This window comes from Pezoporus flaviventris, unplaced genomic scaffold (assembly GCF_033815535.1).
Source record: "Pezoporus flaviventris isolate CSIRO_AGI_PZ_B2104156 unplaced genomic scaffold, CSIRO_AGI_Pfla_v1 ptg000015l, whole genome shotgun sequence".
NCBI classification, from domain to species: domain Eukaryota; kingdom Metazoa; phylum Chordata; class Aves; order Psittaciformes; family Psittacidae; genus Pezoporus; species Pezoporus flaviventris.
Genome location: NW_026892563.1, coordinates 2,389,498 through 2,407,068, shown reverse-complemented (window position 1 = coordinate 2,407,068; position 17,571 = coordinate 2,389,498). Strand labels below are relative to the sequence as shown.

At 38.5% G+C, this 17,571-nt stretch overlaps 1 protein-coding gene across 9 annotated transcripts in view; it reads left to right on the top strand.

The window, feature by feature from the left end:
• The window catches only part of SH3KBP1 (SH3 domain containing kinase binding protein 1), a 232,221-nt gene that overhangs the window by 152,970 nt on the left and 61,680 nt on the right, over positions 1-17,571 (top strand). For all 9 annotated transcript variants that reach the window (XM_061453237.1, XM_061453241.1, XM_061453236.1 and 6 more), the window contains one exon: positions 15,037-15,112. In XM_061453237.1, the coding sequence (XP_061309221.1) occupies positions 15,037-15,112 (76 nt within the window). The remainder of the gene's footprint in view (positions 1-15,036; positions 15,113-17,571) is intronic.

The following is a 17,571-nucleotide window of genomic DNA, read 5'->3' as shown; positions in this document are numbered from 1 at the left end:
AGGCTCATTGCTCTGGACCCAGCAACATGTAAGGTCTAGTTAACTGGTGTTTAGGGATCCTTCTCACTGCAAAGCATTGATTTTCTAAAAAAAAAATTATTTCTGTATATATTTTGTATGCATCGGAGAAGAAATGGAGAAGTAGTAATGGAAGTAGACACAAGAGCTATAAAGGCTAGAAGGTCATGTCAATTATTAAGTCTACCTGTCCTTTGTAATAAGATAGAAATCTGTAAACTCTGAGTGCCTGCAAGGTCTGAGTTTCTATTTTAAGCTGGTGAGCTAGGGACCCAGAAACCGTGGTAAATGTGTTGTGCTGACAGTCACATCTTTGCTACACCTGTTCTGTCAGTTCCTGCCTGGTTGCTTGTAGAAAACAATTTTCCCCCTGAATTTTCAATTGTCATTCAAAAAGTTTTTGAGAGATGGAAGTTGGAAGCTTCTCCTGGCTAATGATGTGCCCGAGCTCTGCCAGCACTGCCCAGCGGCACCCATGGCCAGCACTGGGTAGGGGGGCTGCACGCATCAGTCTGCGCTTGCCTCTGTGTTGCCTGGCTCACTGCTACTTTTTTCCTCTGATGCCTTTGGAGGTGCTTGCTCCTGTAACAGAACTGTTGAAGCCACTGTTCAAAATACTGAGATAACGAAAAAGTGGATGTGAGCAAAACCACCTGGCACTGAATACAAACACTACTAAAAATGCCTGCTAAGGCAGAGAGCATGCGATATATCGAGTGTGTGCACTTGAAAGCACATGTTTCTGGCATTCGTTTATTCAGAGACAGCCACGAGTGATGGCAGCAGCAGTCGTGGCAAGCATCAGCATGTCAGGTTCTGTGTAGGAACAGGGGGAAGCACTCTGCTGTTCAAGCAGCATTTGTGTTTTGCTTTGAAGGTGCTGCTGTCCGCAAGAGTCTGGCATTCCTGCCCTAACCGTTTATTCTAGTGCCACCTTGTGAGAAAAGCTACAGAGGAAGAAGGACCCTGACCCTTTCTGCAGCTGATGTGAGAGCAAAGCTGCCTGCAGTGAGGGCTTGCTCCTTCACTGGTTTAACTTTCCATTCCTTGAGTTGAGTGTGTAAACAGGATTTATGTGTTTTTTCATTTACAAAAAAATAGCACATGTTTGCAAATGGTGACTGATGCATACGAAGCAGTGTAGACATTATAAATAAATTCTTTGGAAGATTGTTACCCTTTCTGGAGCAGCTAATTCACAGGAATAAGATGTGAGGGTAGTGGAAATATAGTCAGCTTATGAAATGAGGGACAATCAAAAAGCAGCATGCCCCTTTTGGGGTGGCTGACTCAAAGTAGGACTTGGTACCAAGGGAATGGAATGGGAAATGCAAAATTAAGCTTAAAGAGAGGAACAAATTCAATAACCTTGACTAGCAATGAGTCTCTGCTGAGTCACTTAACTGCGCTACATGAGTGAAGAGCGAGTTCTGATCTCCTGTATACTTCCTGCCCTTCCCTGCTATCCTATTAAGTATCTGTGCTTTCATGTTTTCTCAGTTTGGTTTGTAAAATGTTCAAGCTGCCTGAACAGAGTTGTCCAGGTATTGGTGACATGGTTCAGCTTTCACATCAGTGTGCACTAGTGGTTTTTGGTGAAGGAGGTTACCCACACAGTGGTTTGTGCTGCTCATGGCATTTTTTTAGGCTTTTATTTTTAACAAACCGCCTATTGAGCTTTAAAATGCAAGCTAGTTGTTGTCCATGCCACAGGACTTTCATGGAATCATGGAATAGTTTGGGTTGGAAGGGACCTTAAAGACCATCTAGTTCCAACCTCACCTTCCACTAGACCAGGTTGCTCAAACCCCTATCCAGCCTGACCTTGAACACTGCCAGGGATGGGGCATCCAAGCCTCTCCAGTCAGCCAGCTCTAATGTCTCACCACCCTCACTGTAAGAAATTTCTTCCTAATGTCTAATCTAAATCTCCCCTTGTCCTATCTCTATGTGCCCTTGTAAAAAGTCCCTCTCCAGATTTCTTGTAGGCCCCTTTTAGGTACTGGAAGCTGCTTTAAGGTTTTCCCCGAGCCTTCTCTTCTCCAGGCTGAACAAGCCCAACTGCTTCAGCCTGTCTTCAAAGGACAGGGGCGCCAGCCCTTTGATCATCTTTGTGGCTCCCCTCTGGACTCACTCAAGCAGGTCCGTGTCACTCTTGTGTTGAGGACCCCAAATATGTGCATATTGTTGGTCTCTAGAAAATATTTGTCCTTGTGAAAGAAATACATCAAGCACGCGCATGAAAACATTTTCAACTTATGTTCCTGACTTGAGCTGCTTGAAGAACATCTAAAAATAGAAGCAGAGTAATGTAAAAAGTATTGTTATACCAGAAATTACTCCTTAAAGCAATGTGGATAATCTGGTTGGTTCTCCTGGGGCACAACACTGGTCTTTCGCCAGAATGAGTTCTCCTGGAGGAGTGCTCTGTGGAAGGGAATACTCCTGGGTTTTCAGTCATGGTTTTCATCAAGAAATCTTGGGATGCTTTCACATCCTGAAAAGCAGGATGTGTAGGTTTAAACTAATGCAATTTTATTTCATTATAGGGAGACAGTAAAAGTGTCTATGTTAAGGTGTTCTGGATCAGCTTATGATCAATAGCTTGCTAATCATAGTACATCTCTGAATTTCAGTTGACTCTATACCAGTACCAAAACTTATACCCAAACAAGCATTTTAAAGTAATGGTTAAAAAACCCCAAATGCTGTGCTTCAATAGTTTAACATAAAGCTGATTTTCTGAGTTCCAGAGTAGTTGATGGAGGCATAAACTGAATTTCTAGGAAAGATTTGTCTCCTGCTTCAACATCAGTACAGGGAAAATGCTTCAGAAAGTTTACTTCAGAAAGAGTACTGGCATGTGAGATAGCTATTTTTTGCCATATGATAAGCTTTAAGAGAAGTGGTTCACGAATTAAATTGATACAGTATGTCTAATAATAGCAATAAAATCTAGCTAAATAAAATTTAATTGGTACAAATTGATGCAAAACATTTAAATTAGTGTAATCAAGGCTTTGGGAATAAACAGTTGTATAGAGCGTTCTTAGTGTTTCTTTTGTCTTACTCCACTTGGATTTTGTTGGATAATGTAACTGATTTTCAGTTGCTGCATCTGAGTTGTTACTTAACTTTGAAAATGTGATAAAAATTCTAATGAAATGACATTTTATATTCTTAGCACAGATGATCTTTGAAAATTTAAAGAACAAATACAGTTATGCAAAAAACCACAACTTTGGAAATTAAATAAATAACATTTAAAAAATTGATGAATGTAAACCAAAATGAATATGACCTGCAAAGTAAAATTTATACACTCATCTTCTGCTGTGTGTTTAGGTTCATTAGTTTGTGGATTTTTTCCTTTTTAAAACTTTCCCTACTTGAGGGCTGTTTTTAAAAAGTCATGCCTGATTGTAATACTTATACTTCTATATACTCATGAATTGCTGCAGATTATTCTTTTTTCTTAAAACAAATACGAGGGATTGTGTGCTTTCTCTAACTGAAACTAATGGCATATTGTATTATAACTTTGAAATAATTTCTGATTGGTAAGCAGACTTCTTCAGGAAGGAGATTGCAGTCTCAGTAGGCCATGAGACTTTGTTCTGAATCACTCCTGAACCTGTTCTGCAGCATGGTGCAGGGACAAGGAGCGTTGCTGCAAGGGATGTAGCCTTTTCTGTGAGCCATCATCTCTTGCTCATTTCCATTCCTTAAAGTATCTGGGTATATTTTTCTGGAGATTGTACTTGCAGTAATAGTCCTACTCAGATCAGTTTTGATTTGCCTTCAGCATAAGGCGAGAAGGGATCTCAGAGATATCTAATCCAAGCCTCTTAACTGCTTTAGGACCAAATACGTACAAATAATCCTCAGGTGATGGCTGGTTTTTAAAAAAAGCATCCAGTAAAGAAAATTGTGTATTCTTCCTATGTTGTCATATTTCACTGTTGCAGCAGAAAATTTATTTTGATACCCTGGCTCTGCAAAATAACTTTTTTCTTGTTTATTTTGTTTTGGTAGGAACCTTGTTGAACAATTTATTGTCCTCTCCTTTAAAATCTGCATATGAAGTTTATCATGTCCTTCCTTACACTGGTTCTTAAAACCAGAGAGAACCAACTGTTTGTTTGTTTGTTTATTTTATCTTTTTAATTTATGTCTTTAGAGGCTTTTTTCTTGTCCCATAATTGCGTTGGCATTCCCATGAGAATGCCTCTGTAGAGAATGAGCTGCGTGTGTACTGGGAGTGTGCTGAGTGCACATAAGTATGTCCATACTAGGTAGATGTGTTTGTGTGTAAATGCTTACTGAATAGTATATAAGGTCAAACGGGAGTGAGAATATGTAGTACCCTGTGGCTTGTCTAAGTATAAATCTTTAATTTCTTCCCCATTATCTGAGATGCCCATGGTGTGTTTCCCTCCCTTGCCCTTTTTTAGTCATTTTAAAGTTGAATGTTTGTGAGGAGGCAGTATTAAGAATTTATAAAGAATTTCATGGAAGAGAGCATTCATCTTAATGGTGTTCAGTTTTCTGATCATCTTTCTTTAAAAACAAAATCTGAAACAAAGGCATAAATGGCATGACATTTTGGCTTTTTTTTTAATTTTATTAGCAGACAGACCAGTGCACTCAGAATTTCTCAAACCTCATTTTCCTATAATTTTTATGCCTGGGCTGTTCACAAAAGATCTGTATGTCCTCAGTCACATTGCCTTTCATAGCTGCTGGTCTCAAGAAGCCAGGAGAGATTAGGCTGTCTTGGAAAGGGAGAGGAAACTCCGCACTGTGAATGAGCAGAGGTAGGAAAAGCTCCAGATTTCCTGTGAAATAAACAAATGGAACCTTTGTTTCCCAGGGATGGCCTGGAACGTGAGTCAGTGTCAGGGCTGGGCTCCTGTTCTCGTTGAGCTGAGCTCATGCAAGGAAGGGGCAGGACTCCAGGGCTCGTCTTGGACACTTTGAGCTGCTGGAAGGCAGCTTGGCTTCGCAATGGCAGAGGAGGTATTTCTTTTACAATTAGCTGGTTTTTTTTTGTTGTGGCTGTTTAAAACTGTATTGTAACATGTATTCTGCAGAGCACAGGATTCAGCTACAGGGTTCTTTGGTTCTTCTGCACACTTTGTAGATGCTGGGTAGGTAAAAAGAAAAGAAGGAGAGTGCTGGGGGTCCTGAAGTCCATTTCTGCTGTAGAGGACTGTGCTAGAATAGGGGGTTACTTTTGTGTGAAAGCATATTCTGTCCTGGCTATGTTTAGGTTTTTTTCCTTTCAGACTGTTTTGTCATTAAACTTGCCCAGATATTTTTATTTCTATATGATTTTATTTCAAATTTCTTATTCCAAAGAATACTGTAGCTTTGCAGTTAAGCAAGACTAGTTGTACAGTCTTTAGGATGTGTTGCTCTTTCAAATGTTTGCTTAATAATCAAAAATTCACCCCCACACACCTCCTCTTTTTTTTTCCTTTCTAAATGCATAAATAAAACTGTACTTCTCTTTTTGGCAGAAAAAAAGAGGAGGAGCTTTACTAATTCCTCTTCTGTGTGAAGTGACACGTGGAGTCTTCTGTACAAATGAGGAAAACTGATACAAATGGGCTTTGGAGAAAATTATAGTAGGATAGTAAAATCTAACTAGATATGATCATTTCCTTCAAGAAAAAGCAGGGAAGACTGGAGTCAACTGATGTTTGTAAAAATTTATGGAGAGCTGAATGGAGAGATACCAAGTAAACTGTTTAATGTTTTGCAGATACTTTGGGGTCTTTTAGTAGAAAAATGTAAACTTCTTTCAACTCTGGCTTTTCACAGCTAAAGTCAGTAAGACATGTAAAAAAATGAATCTACAAATTTTCTGAGTTGCTTTTTCTCTTAAAATGTGCCATGTGTCTTTCTATTTTTCTGCCTTAAAAAAAAAAGAAAGAAAAAAAGAAGGAAGAAAGGAAAGGGGATCATAGACCAGCCAGGCAGTCAGTGGGATAAAAACCTCTGTAGGCCAATTTCGAAGATGCCTGATTAACTCCTTGTTATGTGTGTTTTTATGGGAGGTCAGTGGCATTTCTTGTTTCTGAAATAGTTCTTAAATACTAAGGACATGAGCATATATTATTACAGTTAGTTGACTAAGTGTTTCATAAAATCTTCCCAATAAAATCCTGGGAGCAGGGAGAGAAGACTCAGCTCTGGGGAGGAAGTCCTGATGCAACAGCAACTGGTAGCCAAGTAGGAGCTCCTGATGACAGCTTTTTGTTGGGCACTGGGATATTTGCCACACACTGGCCACCCAGAGAGCAGTAGACCTCCATTTGTACAGCTGATGGTGTCCTTTGTAGCAGTCTCTGTACCTGAAGCACTCACTGAAAAGAAAAGCTGAAATACATAATTATTAGTCATTTTCCATTTGTGTTTTAAATTTGGGAGCTTCATTCAAAAGGAAAGAGATGAGATTCCAGTCAGTTGAAAGAGAAGTGGATGGAGATGCTAATGCATTTTGCTTTGTCACTTGTTGCTCTGCAGTTTTCCCTTGGAGGGTGGAACACTAAAAATGAAAATTAAAGATAATATGAGGAGAGAAGAAGAAATACAGTGCCAAAAGGGAAGAAATATTTGCATTAAGTCTGAGGTTATCAGCATGATAGTAAAGTATCATGCAGTATTTCTTTTAATCATTGAATTTGAAAAAGATAATTGAACAGCTGCTTCACAGTTTGTTGTCAGAAGTGCAGCTTGAGGAGGAAAGAGAATGAGCTGGTTAATACAGCTTATTTTTGATGTGCATGCATGCAAGTGCTTTGAGATGAGGCAGTTGGGAGTGTGCTGTGTGAGTTTCCTTCTGTATTTGCTGCTTTTTGTTGTTTTTAAATTTCATTTGCTAAAGTGTTTTTACTCATAAGCAATTCTCATGTGTCTTGCTCTGATGTTTCTGCAGCATCTACCAAATCCAAAGTCTTACATTCACTTTATCATAATTAACCTTTTAGGAAGGCAGTTTTTGGTTCATTAGTGGTTCGAAACTGACACCCTGACAGCATCAAATGTCAGGATTCCAAATTTTACAGATATATAGATGTTATAAAGTGTGCAAGTTAAGTCACATAGGTTTCTCTCCTGTCTCCCACAACATATTGATAGAAAAAAGCCTCTCCACTCCCCTCCCTGCCCATAAATTGAAATTTTAAGAACTTGTGAAAATATGAATTCACAACAGCTTTAGAGTCTGAAGTCACCTGCTGGTAAAACACATTTAACTGTGGAGAACAGTGATGTAGAAGGCAAAATGTGCACTATTCTGCTTTCCAAGCTACCTAGAGCTTCAATGAAAATGATGTTTCTCTATTCATGCTTTTGTTCCTATCCCTTTTTCCAGCCACAAAGTTAAAACCAAGATTATGCATTGCATATTTTACCTACTTATTTTTTTGAATGTTATTTGAGATAGCACATGTTTCTCTGATGACTTGCATAATGCTAATGAAGATATTCTTCATTTCTGGTTTGTAGACTGCTGGTGGTCTGCTAAACGCCTGGTAGTTTTAGTGCTTGGATAGCTGGATGGGACATTTGGTGCTGGCTCAGGTCATTTCTAATGGAGCTCAACAGCTGGAAACAAGAACTACAGTAATTTTCCATTTAAGCACTTCTGAAATTGCTGAAGAGATGTTTTGTTGTTGTAAATGGGAAGTTAGGAATCTGTGAAACAGTCTCTCTAATTAGATATTTTGCCCACTACGAAGATTTGAGACTCTCCTTTTAATGCAAAAATATAAATTACATGAATGTGGAGGATATAAACAGTTGCAGCTCAGCATAAATACCAGTATTTTCACTTGAGGGCGCAGTGTGTATTCATACACTGTAATACTGAAATATTGTGTATCTGAAGACATCTTAAACCTGTAGCACTTTTTCAGAGAAAGGCAGAGACAGTTAAGCATTTTCAGACCGCTTAACAGAGTTGAATTTATTCAGGAGGTTGTTAAGTTGTTATGAGAACTTCACTGATAGTGTTGTGGTAGACCTCACAGGTCAGAAAACGCTTGCGGTGTCTGGACAGGAAATGCAAATATATCTTTCTGTACTGTAGATTCGTCTTTTTCATTGCAGTAGCTGACTGTCAATCCACTGTTTGCTTTTTATGATCTTACAGACTTATTGTGGGTTTCTCTGCTTCTGTGGGAGCTACAGAGGATGGCCCAAGAAAGCAGACTTGTGTATGCCATAAAATATTTTTAGCTCTGAAACTTCTCCATGGAAAATTTCTGTAGTGGCCCACAAATCAGAGCATTTAAATTAACCTGTAAGGATTAGTACTTTATAATTTTGAAACTTTTCTAATTATCTTCTCCATGTATTTTTGTTCTCCCTATGGTTTTGCTTTCTTTTTAACTGAAAAACTTGGTTTGTTTGATAATGTTTTGGGGGAGAAAGAATTGCAGTAATCCTTTGAAGTTTCCCTTATGTTAACACATTGGGTTTATGTCACCTTGCTTTATTTAAATATACTTTGCAAAGTGTTCTGTGTCTAATGTTCCATTTCCATGTGTTAAAAGAATGAGATTTCCAGGAAACTGGAAAGATCCTGAGACATCTGTAACTCAGATCAGAACTGTGTCTGAGCTGGTACAGTGTTTCCAAACAGAGGTCAATACTGGAAGAGTGTGGGAACAGGACAAACATACCGAGAAATTCCTGCATTGAGTCTTCACAGCCTTTAGTAATTTTGAACTTTGTGTTTAATAACCCTAATGGATTTTCCTCATCAAGTAGTCACATTTTCACAGCATGTAACATGTCAGCATCTGTAACTCCTGTGGAAGTGTTCCAGTCAGTGGGATCACACACTGTGGGAAGGAGTTAACCTCCCTTTGTTTTGAATATGATACCTGCTAATTTCATCTGTTAGCCTTTAATTTTTATTACAGGAAGAGATAATGAGTCCTCCCTAACTACCTTCTCAGGGCCTCTCCTGGTTTTTATAGACTTGTGTGAATCTTACCTTTCCAGAGTGAGGGATCTCTTCCATACGTCTGATCATTCTTGGTGACTTTCTGTCTTTTTCAGTTCCTTTAGGGACTGAGGTGGGTTATGTGTGAGGGGCAAAGGAGGCGAGGACCGCACACAATGATCTACATGTTGAATGGATTTATAAAGCGTTTTGATAGTGCTTTCCACTGCTCTCTATTGCTTTCCAAAGTATTAACAGCTGTGTGTTTCAAAGCCCATCATTTCTGTCTAAAGATAGTGTTTTTATTTCGACTGTGTAATTTTACTTTTATCTGAACTGAGTTGCTGTCTTCCCCCTTTTCTGGATTATCTCTGTATAGAGAACGAGAGTCTTTTTTCTAGATCCCTGAGGGACACCGCTGGTCACCACAGTGAAATCCTGTCTTTTGTTTCCTTTTTTAATCAGTTACTTACCAAGTCGATATTTTCTATAAAAAGATGATCAATAAACTCTTTAATCTCATGTTTAGATGTTAGTGTGCACTCAGGTGACAATTTCAGTCTTCTTCAGGAGCCAGGGCCAGCAACTTCTTTATTTGTGTGTTTTAATGAAAATTGCTGTGAATTGGCCATGAAAAGTAGAAGATGACATACTGGATTTGCATAGAGACAGTGTTGTATTTCTCTAACACCAGCAGGTATGGATTAGATAAATTTATCGGTAGATCTAGAGAGAGAGAAAGATAGATAGGTAGATAGATAGGTAGGTAGATAGATAGATAGATAGATAGATAGATAGATAGATAGATAGATAGATAGATAGATAGATGGATGGATGCCAGAGGTACTCCAGGCTTGCCATTTTGTCTTTATTTTGCCATAAACATTTAGAACGCCATAAAACATTCATTGTCTAGACTGGTAAGTGATTTTCTAGGAATTTATGTCATTTTCAAATACTTTTTGGTATAATTAAGTAAAGCACTAGTAACTTCATTAAATATTTCAGAAGTTCCATTTACTTTTAAAAATAAAATAGTTTTTAATTAAAGCAAATGTGACTATTTCTTAAGTATTCAAAACATTTGTTCTTAGCCTTGATACAGTCTAAGCAGTTCAACTAATGAGAAGAGGTAGTTTTGCAGGTTTTATCAACTGTAAAAACATCAGAAGAATGATCACTGCTGATGAATCAGAAAACAAAGTCCCATCAAAATCACGTTTTGTTCTAAAATTTCCCTTGTTTCAGGACTTCTGTGCTGTTTCCTTTACTTTGTTTACTTGCTGGCTTGCCTGCCTGCTTGGATTCCAGTGCCATGACTGTGGATGACAGATACAGTAATTGTAAGATGCTCTTGACGCTCAGTATTTCTAGGGCACCAAGTGAACTGGGTGTCGTGTAATGTGGTCACAACATGTTTACTATTCTCTGGAATGAGAATTAGAGTATTATAGTAGGAGTTAGAGTGACATGCTATTTTTCTTGCCCTTTTATTTTTTCTTCTGCATTCAAGTAACTTTTGTATTCAGTAAAAATTTATCCATTTCTTTGTGAACACTAGAAAACCTTCTTCCCCCAGATATCTTTAGTTTTTCTGCATATGCATTCTAATTCAAAAGCTTTTAACATGCAAACAGAATATACTTCTCGACTAGTTGAAGGTTACTTTCCTCCAAGGCAATACTGGCATAGTAGCTAGTTCCTGGAGGACTGATGTTCATGAACAGTTACAGGGCCTTCACCTCTTCACTGTTCACTTCAGAAAACTTGTCTCCTTTGTCTGAAGTTGATAACTGTGGTCAGAGTCATGCTGATGGCTGAAATTATGTCACTTTTCGAGGAGCTCCAAAAGGATGAAGGCTTTGCTCTTTTGCTTTGTAAGAGCAGGATGTAATTTGGAGGGACGTCTTTTATTTAGAGAGCTGTTGGTTTTGTTGGCAAGTGTTCATATGCTTTTTGCAGCGCCTAAGTACTGGGTTTTGCAATCTTACTGTGCAAGGGTAAAATCTTTCACAGGTAAAATCTTTTTCAAAAGAAAAAATATTTGTTTGCTAAGATATGCTGCAATTGAGAAAGCCTGTGTTCATCCCAGTCAAAAGTCATCTAGTACAGACATTAGCTGGAAAAACTACGTGTAAGTCTGCTGGTATATGAACTAAATGTGAAAATGTGGTATTTTCAGATTGTCCAGTAGAAGGTAATATAGCTCAACTATGTGCAAAGAAACTTTAAGATGAAATTTAAAAATACTTTAATTGCTATGTTCTCTGCATTCTGTGAAATATTTGCCACATAAACATCCCATTACAAAAGTTCTCTGGGTGTGTGCCACATCTGATCCTGTTGTCAGAGCGCCCATTCCTTATGGAAGTATCATCTGGTATGTAGAGCTGAGTACTTGGGTGTTCATATTTCATCTTTTGAATGATACAAAGGCCAGCACTACTCCAACCTTGCCCTGAGAAGGGTCAAAATGTGACATGCTGGCACCAGGAATTATTGAAGCACACTGTGACATGCTCACCATGCTTTTCCAATGAACTTAAGCTGGTATAAATGAGCACTGCAACCTACAGTTGCACCTGAGCCCTACAACCATAAATTTTCCTGCCTCAGTTCTACCCAAATGTTTATGCAGCTGTTTAGTGAAGCAGATAACACTAAAACTCTCTTTTGTTCTTCCTTTCCTTCTGCATTACCTTTTAACATGGATCAGTTCCCTCCACTTCCTTGCAGATACACTTTTGTCATGGCACAGGGGAGGAACGGTGGCAGGAATCCATGGTCAAGTGTGGCGTTGTGGGGATGCGGCCGCCTTTGGTGGGTGGGCTTGGGCAATGACTGTGCTGTTCCCTCTCTCTTGCTCACAGCAAGTGAATTAGAGATACCCATGAGACACCAATTATGAGACATCCTGTCTCTGTGCTCATACTCAGAGTAAACTAGGAGCAGGAAAATAAGAAGGATTTTGCTTGTCTGTGCTTGCAACAGTCTGGTTGTAATTGAGGACTTGATGAACACTTGTTTCCTGTCCCATTCATTAACCTAACCTAGTTTTAAAGAAATTACCCTGCCTTGTGGCGGGAATGTCTTCCCAGATGATGTCAGTAGAAATGTATGTAGCTTGGGCAACTGGGGCTCTCTGTATTAGCCGGGGTAAATTGGGCAGATGTACCTATCTAGCTGGTATTAAAAACTACCAATCATTGTCATTCAGGAGCATGTGAATGGTATTTCTACCAAAGCACAGGTGGGTAGAAAGCAGGTACAGAGGAAGAAGCTATTTGAGATGACTGAGACAATTAAATACGCAGGCAGACACTTTCGCTAGTTTTGTTTTCTTTATAAAGGTTTCTTAAAATTCCCGTTACCCACTTTGAAGTGCCATATGGTGACCCTTTAGGAAAAGTGTTAACTCTGTCCTTTTGGGAAACCCCAGGATAGCAATACTTGATCATGCTGTCACAGAAAGTACTTTATGTGGAGTTGAATGTTAATATCATGGGAAAAGCTGAAATCCTGAACATTTCTCTTATTTTGTCTTTGACAGAATAAGGGCATTTTGACATCTGGAAGGTTTTGGTGCTTATATATTTGGGCTTTTTAGAGTTTTTTGAATTTAAGGTAGACCAGGTAGGATGCATTAAGGACTTATTGATGTTCTTTAGGCACGTGAAGCATACTAGAAAAAGAAAATAAATTTTGGCTTCCCCCTCACAACAGAAGCATTATACATAGTCAGTGAGAAGACTGTTTATGCTACTGGTCATCCAGATTTGGATGATCAGTGGATCTAGTGACCATTTCTACTTCTTTGTGAAAAAATGTTCTCATTTACAAATGGATTGTGAAAAATACATTAAAGAATACAGCTTTTATATTGCCACTAATAGTGGTCTTGGATTTGAATGTAAACCTATAGGCAAAAAAATTCTCATGCATATAAATAGCATTCAAAAATACTAGTTGAATGTTAAAAGGAAGTATTTTTGTCAAACAAACACGGCATATTTTTAACCCTGACCTCACTGAGGTTTTCTGAAATTCTGCAAGTTCTCAAGGCACATAACTGCCTTTTCCTCTCCTGTATAAACATCAGTGCATATTGTTATATTTTCACTATTCATACTGCCAGAAAGTGTTAAGCTTAAAAACATTAGTGTTTTCAGCTCATACAGCCCATTTTTATGAATTCTTTAATGTCTGATGTATTCCTTAAGAATATCTTCAAGGAGTTATATTTCAAGTAGCAGTGCCAAAATATTTTACTTAGGATAAAGAGCTCAGTACACTTTCCAGAATAAATGCTGATGCCGAGTAAATATTTTTTCCTTATTTATGAGTAAATAAGCTGTTGCTTTGAGAAGCCTGTATTTGTAAAGGAGAGTCAGAGGATGAGCACGTATCTTTAGTGCAAAGAAGTATTACAATATCTTCTGTATGAACCTAGCTGGTGCAGAAGTGACAATTCAGTTGGAATCGTCAGATTAAGTCTTCAAGAGACACAAGACCTAAACAACAACAGAAAATCCTGAAATACAATTTTAAAATATCCCTGAAGGAGGAAACCTGATCACAGGTCTATTTTTATTCCTCTTGTCAAGGTTGAATAGTTGTAGGGAAGGGTCGTAATGCCCTCAAGTGAGAAAAACTCATTAGTATACTGCCCATTACATGCTCTGTTTCTTATGTGTTGTTCTGTGTTGTTAGAGACTGCAGTTGAGCCAAAATACATAAATGAAAGGAAATGAGACTGTTTAGATTGTACCGTGACCCCATCCATGTGACTTTGTGTGCCACCTCAACCACTTTTGTAATCACTGCTAATTCAGTATCAGAGGAAACTGGTCTACAGTGATAGGGATTTGCAGTGTACCAAACTGCCAATCAAGGCCTCTTCTGCTAATAGAAGCTGTTATTTAATGCTAGACTATCCTTCCCTTGACTTCATAAACCCAAGCATTAATACTTGCATGTTGCTGCTAAATCTGTCTCATCCCTCTGAATATCTGTACACCAAATCATGGTCATTATTCAATGCTTTTATCAGCTGTTTCTGCATCAAGAGGGTACTTCATCCTCTTTCATCTTTAGGATTCACTTGCCAGGCAGTTGAGGGGGGTGTGTTTAACAGTTAAATAATCTAATTATACTCACCTTGCAGAAATAGCGGGATCAAGATTTGGCCTGCTTCGTTGATATGTTCTGTTGTGTGTTGGGAGTCTGACTGCCACCATCTAGAAATTTGATTTGTGATAATCAGCATGTTGGAGGAGGATAGAGGGAAACTGAAACGGTACTCTTTAAGAGTATCTCTGAAGCACAAGGCAGAGGGGAGTGTGCTGCTTGACAGCTTTCTTGCTGGGCAGAAAAGCTGAGTGGAAGAGTCCGTAGCATGAATGTAGTAATTGATGAAGTTATGTAAGTATGAATATCACCAATTTTATTTTGTTGCGGGCATTTTGTCTCCTATTTTGTTCTTTTTGTTTGTTTACTGTTCTTTCAGTTTACCTGCCTGAGGTTGATTGTTGCTTGTTGTAGTAGTCCTCTGTAAATCAGATGGGTTTTTTCTCAAAATAAATAAAAATTTGAACCATTTAAGGAGATGCTGTCAACTGAAAAAATCACACTCAGTCTAGAATAAATGAAATGAATACTCCTTGTATGGACAGAAGTCAAGGGCTTTTCCCCTATATGCCCTTCTTCCTGCTTCACTTCTGGTATTGAATAGCACCTTTACTTAAGTAATTTCATCCTATATTCAGTCCACTAACTAAACTTCCGTGAGTCTTCCCTGAAACTGCATTAAAGGGTTATGTTTTAAAAATGTTAGTAAACATTTTTTAAAGGAAAATTCAAGGATCTCATTATAATGAATTATTTATCGTTAAAAAAAACAACAAAACTAACACACACCCCCAAACCGAAGTACAGTTTACCTCTGTTTCTTACTGTCCTTTTTTTTCTCCTGTATTTTGTATTTCTGTTACAACTTTTTATGTTGTCCAACTTTTAACTAAAACTGCAAGTTTTAAAGGAGCATAATTATTTTTTTTCAGAGTGTTGGGAAGAAATTACCTCCAGCCACAGCAACTCAGGAGCCAACAAAAATAGAAGTGGACAGCAGAACAAAAAGTAGGTTTCATAGTTTTTTTTCCTTCATTGCACTTTGTGCTATTAAGCGTCTTAAAAGCAAGTTGGATATTTTTCTAAAAGACTGTCCTCTATATTTGAAAAGCGAGGATAGAGATAGATATATTTAGGATAAACTTTGATCAGGCAGTACATAGAATGCTTTGTTTCACAGAATTCTCTGAATTGTTTTTGCTTGGTAATCCTACCTTGAATTTTCTACCACCAAAAATCAAATTAAATTACATGATCAGCCTCCAGCCTTGAAGGCGCATCGGAATTAATCAGAGTTGAAGATACGACTTCAGACTTGTAGGTAGGTCACAGAAAAAAATATCTCTGGTGTGAGTGCCCTTGCTTTTTTCCTCTCTCTTTCTTTCATTATGTAGCAGAAATCACCTGTGTGGGTGATATAGTTTGTATGGGGAATAACAGTGTCCAAGAACTTCAGTTCTGGTTATGTCATTTCAATGCTTAGTAGACAAAAAGCAATAAATAAATCTTCTAGGCAGGTTTCAGTGCTGTTCTAGGGAGGCATATGTAAATAGCTTACCAAAAAACCGAAGTTTATATTCCCCATCGTTTGATTTTATTTATACAAAGTTACAACTAAATGTAATGGATTCTGGTAGAAAAGAATAAGGAAGAGAATTTAGCCATACCTTAGGAAAGAAACTGAGTATAATATAAAGTGAGTTTTTAAGTCGTGCAGTCTTCCTTCCCTGATGTGTTTAGCATTTTAGATATTTAGCAGATAATGCTTTGTCTCAGAACTGAAACATAAGACATAAGAAGGCAAGCATTTGGAGGAGCAGACCAGGCACTGTCTGCAAGAAGTGTACTGTTATGACCTGGTTTACCACATGTTTTCAGCTCAGACTTGCAAAAGCAGTTTAAAACAGCTTTGAATGAGTTATTATCCATTAGCTGCACAACACTAATTGACCTGCTGCATCCTTTTTTTTTTTTGCTCCACTTGTGACATCAGGCTGTTAATGGGACTCAATTGCCTTGAGGAAGTGAGAACTTGAAATACTGAAAAATGTGTGAACTGGTAGCCTAGGGCAGGGCTCCTGAACTGATGTGTTTTGGAATTACCTTTTCCAACCTGCAGTTTGAGCAGATAAAACTAGCCAGAGTGGAGGTGTCATCAGAAGGGGTGGTCCCATGGGGTTTCCCCCCTGCAGCACCATCCAGGCTTGTGTGGTAAGCCAGACTGGGAGACAGCTGCCTCTTTCATACTTCTGACAGCTGAAGCTGCTCACTGAATCATATCCCAGGGCACTAGTTTCATTTTTTCACTGCTTAAAAACTGAAGTGGAAACCTTCTGGAACGGTATTTAGAGAAATGTACCTTCTACAGTGACACACTGAGCTCTGGCTGACTCTCAGAGGCAGTTCTCCATTAACACGTTTGGGCTCTGATTGGTACTTACTTCAGCTTTTTGTTATTTCCCTCAGATGTGCCATTTTGGTCAGAAAATTCCTCTTCTTGCCATCTATTTTTACCATGATTGTGTTCAAATATAATTCAATATCCCTTTTGCCAGAACTAGTGAGAAGGGTGGGCTACTTATTTTTACAGTATCTTCTACATGTCCTCTGAATTTCACCTAAACTTTATTATTTAGGATATTTTACCTTTTCTGGATTCTCTGGGGCCTCAGTAGAATATTCTGTTCTTGCTTGGGAAAGAGAAGCACATGTATGGGAAGGTCCAATATCATGTAGTTTAGATATAATAATGTGATTAGGTTCCCTTGGGTTTACTACTAGAGATGTATACTGCAAGAAAGAGAGGAATGTTGGTAGGTTTTCACCTTCCACCTGTTTATTTCCATAAATGATGTTGTTATTCCCTAGTCTCAACTGGATAAAAAATGCAGTTGTGCTGTTGAAGAGCCTGCTGAGAGAGGAAACAGGGAGCAGTAACATCTTCTGTCTCTGCCCACAGGAGCTTCAGTATGGAGTGATGGTTGCTGATGCTTCCTGCATGTTAATTTGAGTCTGCTTTTTTCCTACACCTTTTCAGATGCGATAGGCGGTGATTTGCAGCAAGGCACTAGATGTGCTTGCTGTTTGCTCTTAGTACATGCAAGATGGCCTAAGCTCTGCGATGGGATGAGCTCAGCAGTGCAAGAGTCAGAGCAGTATGTTCTATAGGTGCATCTCTCAACAGTATGATATGTAAATCTCCCTTAAAAAGTGGGCTTAAGGTTTTGGGAGATAAGCAGGTGACTCTTCAGGGCCAAAGAGGACTTTCTGCTCAATGGGAGAGCACAGTGAAAGTACAAATACTTAAAAAGCTTAAGTAGTCCCTTGGAAAACATCACTAACATTTCAGGAATGAAAGAATGCATCTTTTAAGAGGGGAGAGCTGTTTGTTTTAGATTTGTGGGTGCCTAGACTTATAGGGGAATTATTCCACTGGTACATTTCTGTCTCTCTTGCATAGCTGGGAT